This window comes from Podarcis melisellensis (assembly GCF_964234715.1).
Source record: "Podarcis melisellensis genome assembly, chromosome: 7".
NCBI classification, from domain to species: domain Eukaryota; kingdom Metazoa; phylum Chordata; class Lepidosauria; order Squamata; family Lacertidae; genus Podarcis; species Podarcis melisellensis.
In genome coordinates, this window is record NC_138539.1 from 59,280,374 (window position 1) to 59,293,716 (window position 13,343).

The 13,343-nt window shown below is 45.2% G+C and overlaps 1 protein-coding gene across 6 annotated transcripts in view; it reads left to right on the forward strand.

Moving 5' to 3' along the window:
* KIF13A (kinesin family member 13A) overlaps window positions 1-13,343 on the forward strand; it is an 80,746-nt gene that overhangs the window by 60,802 nt on the left and 6,601 nt on the right. For 3 of the 6 annotated variants that reach the window (XM_081919220.1, XM_081919221.1, XM_081919222.1), the window contains 2 exons: window positions 851-999; window positions 1,466-1,570. In XM_081919220.1, the coding sequence (XP_081775346.1) occupies window positions 851-999; window positions 1,466-1,570 (254 nt within the window). The remainder of the gene's footprint in view (window positions 1-850; window positions 1,000-1,465; window positions 1,571-13,343) is intronic. The other 3 variants (XM_081919224.1, XM_081919223.1, XM_081919225.1) reach the window with 1 other exon arrangement.

Sequence of the window (13,343 nt, forward strand, 5' to 3'; positions counted from 1 at the left end):
ATCAAGTCAGATGGTCAGGGTACAATTATTATTATAAAGAATAACTGCTTAAGGAACAAGTGATTAAAATTTGGTTTTAGTACTAATGTTGTAACTTTGTGACTTACTTTGTTTTAAACTGCCAAATTACATATGAGTTGTTACCTTATGCTGACAGGTACATTATCATTCTCTCTTGGGTTATATTAACCAGCAGCTGCACTGAAATTCTAGTGATGCTATGAGTCATATGTAAATAATTACCACTATGTACTTCTACGAAAGAATGGGAGGCTTTTTCTTTTGAGACATCCACAGCTCATATTTAGTTCTCTTTGAAGTATGTTCTGAATTGCAGACAAGCTTTTTACTAAACTTTGTTTAAGGAAAACCTTCTTGATGCAAAAGGAGGGAGTTGTAGGTGATAAAGTATGTTTACTTTACAAATAGCAGAGAGCATGCTTTGAGACATGCTGGACTGGTTTGCATATAATCCTATACCTTGAGCAAACCTCACAAACACTGTGAGAGATGGCACTGTGGATACAGGAGGAGAGGAAATCAGCAAAAGTTGCCATGCCCCCTCCCCATCGCTTAATTAAAAGCCATTTTCCACGGTGATAAAGTCTGGATCCAACCCTCTCTGTTACTCCACTGTTATTTCGTTGTACAAACAACATTTACCATGAATGGTAAGCAGGTAAATGAACATATTTCATAACATGGCACAAATAAGGATCTAATATGCTCGTCATCATGGTTATTTCCTGTGGTGCTTTATATCTTTTTCATTTTTAACTTATTTTTGCAGTTGATGTTAGAATAACTAACCTATTTGTGTGTGTGTGTGTGTTTATTTTCATTATCCAAGGTTATGTATCAGAGAATCCTCATGCATCAACCGTCAGCCCATTTAAAGCATTTTCTCCACAGCCACCCAAGTTTTTCAAACCTTTAATGCCAGTAAAAGAAGAACATAAAAAGATCTCCTTTGAAAGTCGGCCTCTACTTAGTAAAGAGGTAGGTAGTAAAGAACTATTATAGTTTCTTAATCCTGGTTAATTTATGTGCAAGTAGCTATTGTCTTTGCCAGTAAATAACTTGCAGCTTGCATTTGTGATACGGAGAATTTGGAATCCTACATTAAAATTCAGCAATTCCTTTTCTCTGTACTGGAATGATAATCCTATTTTATTTTTGTCTCCTTTTGTTCAGCATGGAGTGTGTTTCTGCTTAATTGTTGTCTGTTGAAAAACAGCTGTCCTGAATTGTCAATTTCTTTTATTAGGCTATAGCACTATTTTAGGAAACGGTTTCATGTTTTCCACAACTGAAAACAAATGTGGTGTTGCATGGATTTCTGTAATTAAGCCATTTAACCTCCTTGCCTGAGTTCTTTTAAAAACATGTCCTCCTGTCTTACTAACATGCATGGGTTTGTAAATACCTTATTTGTGTGATGTTTTGTGTGTCTTAACCTTTGCAGAGCATGCCATCATCTCAGGTACATAGCGCTGGTTGTGTTGTGCCCTCAGGAAGTAATGCCAGTAGCATGCCAGTAGAACACAATAACATACATGAGGAAAATATTGTAAGTTTTGCATTGGTTTCTGTCATAATGCCTGGTGGTGGTTTAAGGCCCTCTCATGGGGTGTAATTTTTGCTATACTGTAATAGTGAAGGAAACAAGATGTGCATACAATGTGCATGTTGGCTTTTAAATATGTGGCAAAATGCATAATTTGTTACAATTATTTTAAATTGATCATTCATATATTTTGAAATGATCATTCATATATACGTTTTCAAGGGAAAAGGTAGAACTTTGTAGGGCTTATTCACTGGTAAATTCAGAATGTCAGCATTCATGAACTTTCCAGTATTTCCACATGTTTAATTTGTAGATTGGTTTAGACTGAAAAATGTAAATGTTGAAGTGTACAGCAAAGCAGACTTGCCATTCATTTTCATATATTTGAAATGTCCACCTTTCTTGGCTTCCTCACATAGACAATCAACTTTATGAAATAAAGTGTTGTATACCTAGCATTGACACTGAAGTGGATATACTGCAGTCTTGGGTTTAGGCCTGGTTTGGGGACTGAATAAACTTTGGTTCCACTGATGGATGACCTTTACTAAGAGGTAGATGGAATTGGGACCCTGTTACTCTTGCTTAGTCTTTCAGCTACCTTTGATACCAGTGACCATGGTATCCTCCACGATAAACTGTGTGGAGTGGGTATTAGAGGCACTGTATTACAGTGGTTCCACACCTACCTGCATAGCTAAGTCCAGAGAATAACATTAGGGGAGTGTTCTTTATCCCCTTGGGGTTCTGACATCTATATGAAGTAGTTGGGTGTGGTCGTTAGGAGTTTTGGAGCAGTACACTGATGATATGCAGCTCTATTTATCCATAACATCTGAATCTGGAGAGATTGTGCAAGCCCTGGACCAGAGACTGGATGCAGGCCAATAAATTGTGTTGAAATCTTGTGAAGATTGAGGCTCTTTGAATAGGTGGTTCTCGTTTCCAAATGATAAGCCAGTTGCTTCTTCTGATTGGGGTTATGCTCCCTCTAAATCATCAAGAGGTGCACTAGGATACATCTTTGTCATTGAAGGCTAAAACATTTGCACTGGCTGCCTATATGCTACCAGCCCAGGTTCAAAGCCCTTGTGATGATATGAAAGCTGTGAACGGGTTGAGTCCAAGATAATTTAACTACATTGGTAGTTAATCCTCACCACCACCACAAAAGGCATTTTTATACCACTCATAGTCAAAGTACTTGCTTATTCAGATGCTACTTGACAGCAATTTATGGCCAATCTTGGCTTCTGGAAGCAGCTAAGCTTGCAGTTACCTGGCAAGATTCTTAGAGATCAGATCTCTGCCTAGAATGGTAGGTAGTGAAGATAGGCCAGAAAGTTTGAAGTTAAGTGTAAAAGGAGATGAGGAAGAGATCAGAATCAGAAGAGATAAGTAAAAATATCATTTGAGAGGTTTTGGGTGTTGGGAACAAGGAGAAAATATATCTTGAGGTGTACATTTAGCTGTTGAAAGCACAGGAAAACCTTCAGCCCTGGGGGGAGAAGCGTGGAGGGAGATTTAGGGAACAATTGTGTGCCTGGGTATGCTTTATCTTCTGAATTTCCTCTTTTTCCATTGCAGCCTTTATTGGCTTGGCTTGCCAGTTGATCTGAAGACCCCATAGACAGGCCTGCTTTCATATCTTTAACATCTATACAATGTGAGAGATCAGCCAGTATGATTGTAGGGCATGGGAATCAATATGACTCGCTGCTAATGGCACCCAGTGAACCAGTTGTTGCAAGCAAAGAAGCAGCCAGAAAAGTTGGCAACCCTCTAAATTACACAGGAGCCTGGTTAGGGGAAAAAGTTGGTAACCCTTAGTTCTAACCTTTTTTCACTTAATAAATTAGCCACTTAATAGGCATGAACAGTTGTAAATGAATTATTGCCCTTATAAATGGTGCCATGTTATTTTATATTAATGAGGATCTCTCTTTCTTTCTGGGGTTTTTGATTTCAAGTTTGCCTGATGAGAGGACACAGGTGGCACTGTGGTCTAAACCACTGAGCCTCTTGGGCTTGCCGATGAGAAGGTTGGCAGTTTGAATCCCCACGACGGGGTGAACTCCCGTTGCTCAGTCCCAGCTCCTGCCAACCTAGCAGTTCAAAAGCACACAAAAAAGTGCAAGTAGATAAATAGGTACCGCTCTGGTGGGAAGGTAAACAGCATTTCCATGCGCTGCTCTGGTTTCGCCAGAAGCGGCTTAGTCATGCTGGCCACACGACCCAGAAAATCTCTCTTCAGACAAACGCCGGCTCCCTCGGCCTCTAAAGTGAGATGAGTGCCACAACCCCAGAGTCATCTGTGACTGGACTTAACTGTCAGGGGTCCTTTACCTTTACCTTTTTCCTGATGAGAGAGTTGTAGCATAGCCTTCTCAAAATGTAATCATATTTAATTAACAAATATTCTGTGGTTATTCCAATTTCACCACTACCTTGGAGCTAGATGGCTATAGGTGTCAGTGCAGTGGACCTAAGTCCCAGATTTGTCTGTGAGTAGATACATGGAGCTGCCACTATCCTTTTATGTTATGCTTTGTTTGTGGACAGCTAAGTGAACTTGATTATGGTATCTATTAACAGCATTACATTCTGGTTTACTACACAGCATAATTCATTTCTAGACAAAGAATGTACAGAGAAAGCATTGAGAGGATTTTGCACTTCACTAGTGGAAGATTCTATTTAAAATTATCTACGTTTCTTTTGGTATAAAAACATCAGTTACATTCACTGTTAAAATTACAATTATTTTCATATGTCAACAAACAGTTTTCTTCAAGGTATAGAAACCACATAGACTGCAGAGTAGTTACTTATTGTTGTGTTCACCTGATACTGCCCAAAACTAATTATCCCCTGGCTTTTATGTTTTCTCTGAAAGGATCCTTCAGTGTAGAAAAAGGTTGCAAGAAATTTTCACTTTTCAAGGACATTGACTGGACATAGTGTGCTGACTGTTGATTACTGAGCTAGTGGAGGATAAGCAAGAAGATTCTGAAATGATTAGACCATGTTGGACTAGTTAAAAATGTCTAATGAATGGTGAGCCCTGTCTTACAAATTACTCAGTCTATGTCATAGAAATCAATTTTTAGTGGGTAAAACTTAATTCAAGTTCTAACCAGTATAACTCAAACCGCTTTTTGGTATTGGCACTGTTCCACAAATTGGATCGTATCATTATATTCAGACTTTACATCCTGCCCATGTAGTGCTAAAATTGTTGCTATGTAACTTTAGATTGATATATCAGTGAGAACAACTTAATGTCTCGCCAGAGTGGTGCATGCTCTATCTCTCGCTTGGACTACTGCAGTGTGCTCTATGTGGGGCTACCTTTGAAGGTGACCCGGAAACTACAACTAATGCAGAATGCGGCAGCTAGACTGGTGACTGGGGGGTGGCCGCTGAGACCACATAACACCGGTCTTGAAAGACCTACACTGGCTCCCAGTACGTTTCCGAGCACAATTCAAAGTGTCGGTACTGACCTTTAAAGCCCTAAACAGTCTCGGTCCAGTATACCTGAAGGAGTGTCTCAACCCCCATCATTCTGCCCAGACATTGAGGTCCAGTGCCGAGGGCCTTCTGGTGGTTCCCTCACTGCAAGAAGCCAAGTTACAGGGAACCAGGCAGAGGGCCTTCTCAGTAGTGGCTCCCGCCCTGTGGAACGCCCTCCCACCACATGTCAAAGAGAAAAACAACTACCAGACTTTTAGAAGACATCTGAAGGCAGCTCTGTTTAGGGAAGCTTTTAATGTTTAATAGACTATTGTATTTTAATATTTTGTTGGAAGCCGCTCAGAGTGGCTGGGGAAACCCAGCCAGATGGGTGGGATATAAATAATAAATTATTATTATTATGTTAATTATGCTAAAACAAGTATTTTTGCCTTTGGAAAATATCTCTCTCACCATAAATGGCCACTTGATAGTGAAGCCATTGAATAAATCTCTACTAAGCATAAAGCTTGGAGAGCACTGCATGCTGTTTTTGGTTATGCAGAAGTCCCCTCCCAGCTGTTTTACTGAACTGAGATTTGGAGATTAACAGATACGGAACATGTAGAAATTTCACGGAATGAATTTCTAAGATCTATACTTAGAACCTTACATGGTACTCCAGTAGTTTGTATTACTGCAGAAGTTGGGTTAATGCCCACAAAGTTCCTCACTCTCATGCTGTTTGTATATTATTACAAGTAGTTTAGAATAAATTGTGATACACTATTGCAAAAATTATTCTTGGCGCAAAGCAGACACAAATGCAAAAACAGTTGACTAGCTCACTGTGTGCAAATAATGTCACATCAACCCCCATGATACCAAGAACTAATATTTAGCTTGCCATGACCACCCCCCTCCAATTATCCAAACTAAATGAAGCGTGTATTTCTATAATAAAGTTAGCAAAACACCCCACTCTTCTATTTTTTTATATATATTTGATTATATATAACATGCTTTTGAAGGTTATTTTCTATGATTTCACACATTTTGTCCTGTATGTGGTCGATTCCAAATCATGCATACTCTGTCTTGAGAAATTATATCAGAAGTATCATTTCAAAGCAATTGCTATTTGTGAAATGCAGCTTGTTGAGGCTTCTCAATATGAACTTCATTTTGTTATTTATACTAAACACAAGAGGAAATTCCTATAACCATTTTCAGATGGTCTGGCCAGTTCTGATGATTTAGCTGCAAAAAACCCCATCAACAACTAATAGAATTAGGTTACACTTAAGAGCTGCTAGAGTTGCTGTTACACAGAAATGGACAACATAATTTACTGAAACAAATTCTGCAAACTGAAAATGTGTGATATATGTAAAGATTTGGGCCTTGATCCTAACATCAATTCCATGGGTGAAATGGAGTTCATTTTCACAAAGTGGGTTTTTTCTAATCCTCCTGAAAATTGTTCCTGAGGCTTAGGGGATTTTCCTAATCAGCATAGCATATGATACAGGGGACTGCAGTAGGAAGCGGGTGGCATGACCCTTTGGTTAAATGTAAGTGCCTTCTGCTTGTACACTATACCTTTTGGATACAAATTCTAGAGTGCTTCTATATAGTTTGCTTGTTTTTACTTTAGGTGTAATTTTATAGGATCACCACCTTCTGACTACTTGCAATGAGGATGAAGTCTTGCATAACCCACTTTGATTAAAGAACAAATATTTGATTAGTATATATTATTTGCAATATAGAAATCTTAGGAAGCTCTATTTAATCCCATTATACTCTCACAAAAATCCTGGCTAGCACACAGGTGTGTAGTGCTCATCAGCAATAAGAATTTTCAGCTCATCTGCATTACCATTACGAACTAGTTGGCTAGTCTAGATCAAGCTTCCTCAATCTAAGCCCTCCAGATGTTTTGAGACTACAGTTCCCATCATCCCTGACCACTGGTCCTGCTAGCTAGGGATCATGGGAGTTGTAGGCCCAAAACATCTGGAGGGCCGAGGTTGAGGAAGCCTGGTTTTAAAGTGTAGAAGAAACTTTGCAATGAGCAGGTGGGTGAGAGGAAGAAGTATATCCTAGGAAATTCAAACAAAGGTAACATATAGAGTGGTATTAAACTAAGTAATTGCATGAGTAGAATGATTTCCATTTGCATAACGGAACTCTGAAATCTCCAAAGGATTGGGGAAACTCGTAGAACATATTTAAGTGGGGGTGAAAAGGGTGGGGAAATTCCTTGCACTAATGGAACCAGTGACTTAACACTACTTTGAATTCCACCCATAGATAGATAGCAATTTTAGCTAGATAATAGAAATTGTATATACAAATATTATAAAAGTTACATGCATTACTTGAAGTAGTACAGGAAGAGCAGAAGCTTTCCACTGCATACTTGATTGGGCAGGACATCATCTGTTAATGAGAGCTGATTACTTGTTCTGCATTGCTAGAAAACTAAAAAACTAGAGTGACTATTTCTGCTGCTGCTTTAAATAACACATAATTTCAGCAGTATCCAATCCAAATAACTTTATTGTACTAGCTATTGGCCATGACAAATACTTCAGCAGTACAGATTTTGGACTCATTTCATTCCTTTAAAAGCAAAGCAATGCAGACCAATAGTTCCATGGAAAGACACATGTTTTTCCTAGTGCCTGGTAGATTTCTCATAAGCTCCACTGTTTCAACTGCCAGTATTACCTATTGTTTAACACCTTGTCTATGAACACATAGTCCAGGACTAGTTTAATAGACTACTCCTATACTACCTTCCCTTCTTGTATCAAAGATTTAAAATCCACATTCATCTTATGATAGATGCAGAAAGATGTTTAGTTCTAAATATTGTGTATATGGCAGTATGGTGATTAGGATGTAAACCGGGGTGGGCAGTTGAATCAGACTTTTACAAAATATTTTGTAGCCTGCTTCACCACAGTTGGAATCCTGACAGAAATTTGCTGTAATCATTACCCATGGCAAGAATTTTAATAAAGTTCATTTAATCATTATCTTACTCAATTTAACACAGCTGTGCAGGTGGCTAAAAATGGAGTTGCACAAAAACAAATTATTTGTATTGTATAAGAAAAAATAACTGGCTCTACAATCTATACACGGCCAGTGAAACAATATTTTATATTGGACCAACAAGTGAGACCTGAATTAGGATCAGACATCGTTGCTGTCACGGCCACCCAGGACGGGTCCCAGCTCACAAGAGACCTCACTCCGTTGCAGTTTATTTACAGGAAAAGTTTATTGAAGATTTCTGCTTCTCGTACAGTTCAGCATCGTGGCCGTACGTCTGTCACGTTAGACCGCTGAAGTCCCCTCTGACTCCTCCCCTCTTCCACACCAACTTAATAGCCTGGCTCTAGACCACCTCTTCCTCTCCTTTCTTTTCCGCAGGGTCTTCCTGCCCCCCTGGGTTCCCTCTCTCCGTGACTCGCCTGAGGCTGAATCCTCTGCCGCCTCTTCCCCCCTCCTTCTGGCTTTAGGGCCGGGCTCCTCCCCTGAGCTCTCTCCACTTCCGCGCGCCTCTACGTTTGAACTTGGCGCGCGTACGTTGCTGCTGACCTTTCTTTCGACCGCTACACCACCCCTTGTTCTGCTCTCCACCCTTTCCGGCTGAACACCTTGCTCCAACCCCCTTTCTCTGTTCTCTCCTAATCCTGCTCCCTCCGAGAGGCTGACGACTCCACCCCCTTTACTCCGTTCCGGCTGAGACGCCTCTTGCTGCGTCTGTCTTCCACTGGGCTCCTCTCCGCTTCTCCCTTCTCCTCCCTTTTGCTTGATTAAGGTAACCCCCTTTTGAGAATCCTCTGACTCGCTGCTCAGACTCGTGGATTCCCTCAGAATTCCGTCATCTTCTTCCTCATCCTTCTGCCCCTCCTCCCACTCGCTCTCCGTCTCCTCTGTCATCTCCTCCTCTCTCCCAGAAACCCTGACATCCATCCCCCCCTCGAAGCCCCCCCTTCCCCCCTCCCGCTCGCCGGGTGCAGGTTGAGGAAAACGTGGTTCTTCCGGGGTCGGTTCAGGATACAAGTTGTCCACTTCAACGTTCTCCTCTGTCATCTCCGTATATGTGTGTTCGAACTCGGGTTCCCCACCCACAGACCTCACAGTCTCTTCCTCCATCACTGCTTCTCCTGGCGCTGCCTGCCAAGGACCTACCATCCATCTCTGACTCCATGCCTCCCTTGGCTGATCCACCCACCAACAAGGGCCTGTCTCCTCCCCCCCCAGTCTCGGATCCCTGGTCGGGCTTGTTTCGGGCGTATGGCCCTCGGGTGAGAAGAAACCCTCGAACGTGCTGTCTGACAAAGTGGGCGTGAAAAGCCAATCATCAAAATACTCCTCGGGCATGGGCTTGTGCGGAAAAAGTGCATGGAACTCCTCCTTCAACAGGGGTTCGTCCAACGCGTAACCCGGCACCCAGCTATTGGCAGAGGCCGGAGTGCCTTCCCTGGCTAGAAAATATTCAACTCCCTCCTCCCCCCATCTCGAGTCCAGTATCTCTGTGACCTCGTTAAGAGGTTCTGGTCTTGGCGATTCCCCCCCCTCAGGCGCCCTCCTACGTGGCTCTGGGAGTGCTCCTGACTCTTGAAACCTGTGTGGGGTTTTGTAGGGAGTGAGCACCGACCTATGAAAGACCGGGTGCACCCTGGAACCCTCCGGAAGGGCTAGGCGAAAAGCCACCGGATTGATCTTAGCCTCAACTTGATATGGCCCTAGCTGCCTGTGTCCTAACTTCTTCTTGGCCAATGACCTGGCCGGCATCGCGTGGGCTGCTAACCACACCCAGTCCCCAATCTGGATGTCCTCTCCCGCCCTCCTGTGCTTATCGGCCTGCACCTTATACGCCTGTTTTGCCAGCTCCAAATGTCTCCGCAGCTCCTCGTGCACCTCTTGCAACTCCGCTGCAAACTGGTCGGCATCTTGAGGCCCCCCCCCTCCTGGTGCCGCAAATCTCGGGAAGGTTCTGGGATGACGGCCATTGTTCGCGAAGAAAGGCGTCACCCCGGTGGATGCGTGTTTCGTGTTGTTGTAGGCGAATTCAGCCATCGGCAGATAGTCCACCCACGCCGCAGGTCGCTGGTTGGCGTAGCACCGCAGGTACTGCTGCATGATCGCGTTGACCCTCTCCGCTTGACCGTTGGTTTGTGGATGTCTCGCCGATGTCAGGTTGATTTTGACGTGCAAGATGCCCAGAAGCTTTCGCCAGAAAGTGGAAACAAACTGGCGCCCCCTGTCGGACAAGACGGACTGCGGAAGTCCATGCACTCTGAAGACGTGATCGATGAAGAGCTTTGCGGTCTGTTCTGCCGTCGCCACCTTGGCACAAGGGATGAAATGCGCCATCTTGGTGAACAAGTCCACCACCACTAACACCGCCGTCTTACCTCTGGAGCTGGGCAGGTCCGTAACAAAGTCCAACGCTACCCTCTCCCACGGTTGCTGCGGTGTCTCCAGCGGTTCTAGCAATCCCGCCTGCTTCTGGTGCACTGGTTTGGACCTCTGGCAGATATCACACCTGGCGACGTAGTCCGCCACCTCTCCTCTCATCTGGGGCCACCAAAAGTCTCTAGCCACCAACTCCATCGTCTTCTCTTTGCCGAAATGGCCTGCACTAGGGGCGTCATGCAATTGTTGCAGAACCTTGGCTCGAAGATCGTCGGTGGGCACGTAAAGGGCACCCTTACGAGTCAAAAGTCCATCTTGCAATTGGAACTCATCGTTGTCTCGCGACCCTCCGCGTAGCTCCTCCATCTTGGACTGTGCAAACTGATCCCTTTGCAACGCGCGTCGCACCGCGTCCAGGTCGACTGCGATGGTAGCGCACGTCCACGCCTGCGGTGCGAAAATGTGCTTTGCTGCGATTGGAGCTGCTTCCTCCAAGTATTGCGGCTTTCGGGACAGCGCGTCTGCAATAACATTGGAGTCTCCTGGGATGTATTCTATTTTGAAGTCGAAATCCGCAAAGAACTCCGCCCAGCGCATGTGTCGCTGGGTCTGTAACTTAGCCGTCCGCCAATACTCTAAGTTCTTGTGATCCGTGCGGACTTGCACCGTGTGCTTGGCTCCTATTAAGAAGTGTCGCCACGCTTTGAAAGCTGCATGAATGGCCAACAACTCCCTGTCCCATATGGTATAATTGCGCTCCGTCTTGCTGAGCTTCCGGGAGTAGAACGCACCCGGTCTCCAGTTGCCTTGTGAATCCTCTTGCAAAAGAACGGCCCCAACCGCTCTGTCTGACGCATCGGTCTCTACCCGCATGGGTCTGCCGGGATTCACGTGGAGCAGCTGCTCTTCGGAGGCGAAAAGACCTTTAAGCGTCCGGAAGGACCGCTCCGCTTGTTCGGTCCAGACGAACTTCTTCTTCTTGGAACTGAGGGTGTCAGTGATAGCCGCCGTCGCGTTCGCAAAACCTTTAATAAACTTGCGGTAAAAATTGGCAAAGCCGATGAACCTCTGGACCTCTTTCCGATTTCGAGGGCTTTTCCAGTCCAACAGCGCTTGAACCTTAGCCCTGTCCATGGCCAGTCCCTCGTCGGACAACTTGTAGCCAAGGAAATCAACCTCTCTGACATCAAACTGGCATTTTTCCAACTTGGCGTACAGCCTGTGGTCCTTCAGCCTCTGCAGGACCTCCCTCACGTCCTTATCGTGATCCTCCGGCGATTCCGAGAAAATCAGGATATCGTCGAGAAAGCAGACACACTTCTTGTAGAGGAGACCTGCTAGCACGTGGTGCATAAATGCTTGAAAAACGTGGCTGCCATTTTGGAGACCGAAAGGCATGACTCTGTATTCGTATGTGCCCAGAGGGGTGAACATGGCGGTCTTCCACTCATCTCCTTTCCGGATGCGGATGAGATTGTAAGCTCCACGTAGGTCCAGCTTGGTGAAAATCTTGCCCCTCCTGACGGTCGCTAAAAGGTCGTCAATCTTGGGCATGGGGAAAGCTTTGGGCTTAGTCAAGCTGTTTATGAACCTGTAATCCACTATAAGCCTTTTTTGGGGCGTGTTTTTCGTCTTCACAAAGAACACAGGGCTGCCACCCGCTGCTTTAGATTCCTGGATGAAACCTCGCTTGAGGTTATGGTCTATGAACTCCCGAAGCTCTTGCATCTCGTCTTCCGACATGGAGTACAGCTTGGCAGCAGGCAGTTGCGCCCCTGGCACTAAATCAATCGCGCAGTCGTAAGGTCTGTGAGGCGGCAACTTGTCAGCTTCCTTCTCACAGAAAACCTCCAAGAAGTCCTGGTACTTGTGAGGCACTGTTTGCACCATACCCAGATGCAACTGCTGCTCGGCTTCTCCTCCCTGATCGGTCTGAAAGCAATGCTGAGCACAATACGATGAACAAAAGGTGATCTGCCGCTGGTACCACGCAACCGCGGGACTGTGCCTCTCCAGCCAACTCATGCCTAACACGATGGGTGTGTCCGATAAGTGGGTGACATTGAAACTAATAAGTTCTCGATGGTTGCCAATCTGCATCATCATGGGAGGGGTTTGCTGCACCACTTGCCCCCCCAGCAACTTCCTGCCGTCTACCGTGACCACGTTTAGAGGCGTCGTTGCAGGCAGGAGCGCCATGTTGTGCTGCTTAACGAACTGCAGTCCCACGAAGTCGGCGTTGCTTCCCGAATCGATCGTTATTGGAACCTCGAGGAGTCTCCCATCAGGCAACTGGAGTGTTGCTGTGAGCAGAACTGCCGGTCTGGGAGGCAAAGGGTCCACGCTCTGCAGTGATGCTGGGGGCTTGTCTACAGATCCGCCTGGCTGAGCCCCAGTAGCTCTGCTTCCAGCTAGGCACTGTCGTTTCCCTGAAGCTGCTCCCCTGGTTGCACCTCTGCTGTTACAGTTGCCAGTGCTGCAGTGTGCTTCTGGAGCCTCTGGGGGCACTCTTTCGCCATATGGTGCGCACTGTCACAGATGTAACACTTCCTGGTTCCTCTAGGAGGCTTCGCTTTGGCTGCACCAGGGACAGGGCTCTGGGATGGCTTCTGAGCCCTAGCACCACCAATCTCCATTGGCTCCTCGCTGTCCTTCCCCATTGGCGAGGGGTGCGCACGGCTGAAATCCCTGTGCACAAAAGGGAGAGTCCTCGCTTGCGCACGCGCTTGGGGCCCGTCCTCCTCGTGCCACGGACGTCCCTCATGTCGAATTCCAATAGCTAAAGCCCGTTGCACCACGTCTTCTAGGGTCTGGGGTCTGTCCCCCCTAGCAATCTCATCCTTGATGGGGGGGCTCAATCCCTCCCAAAAAAGAT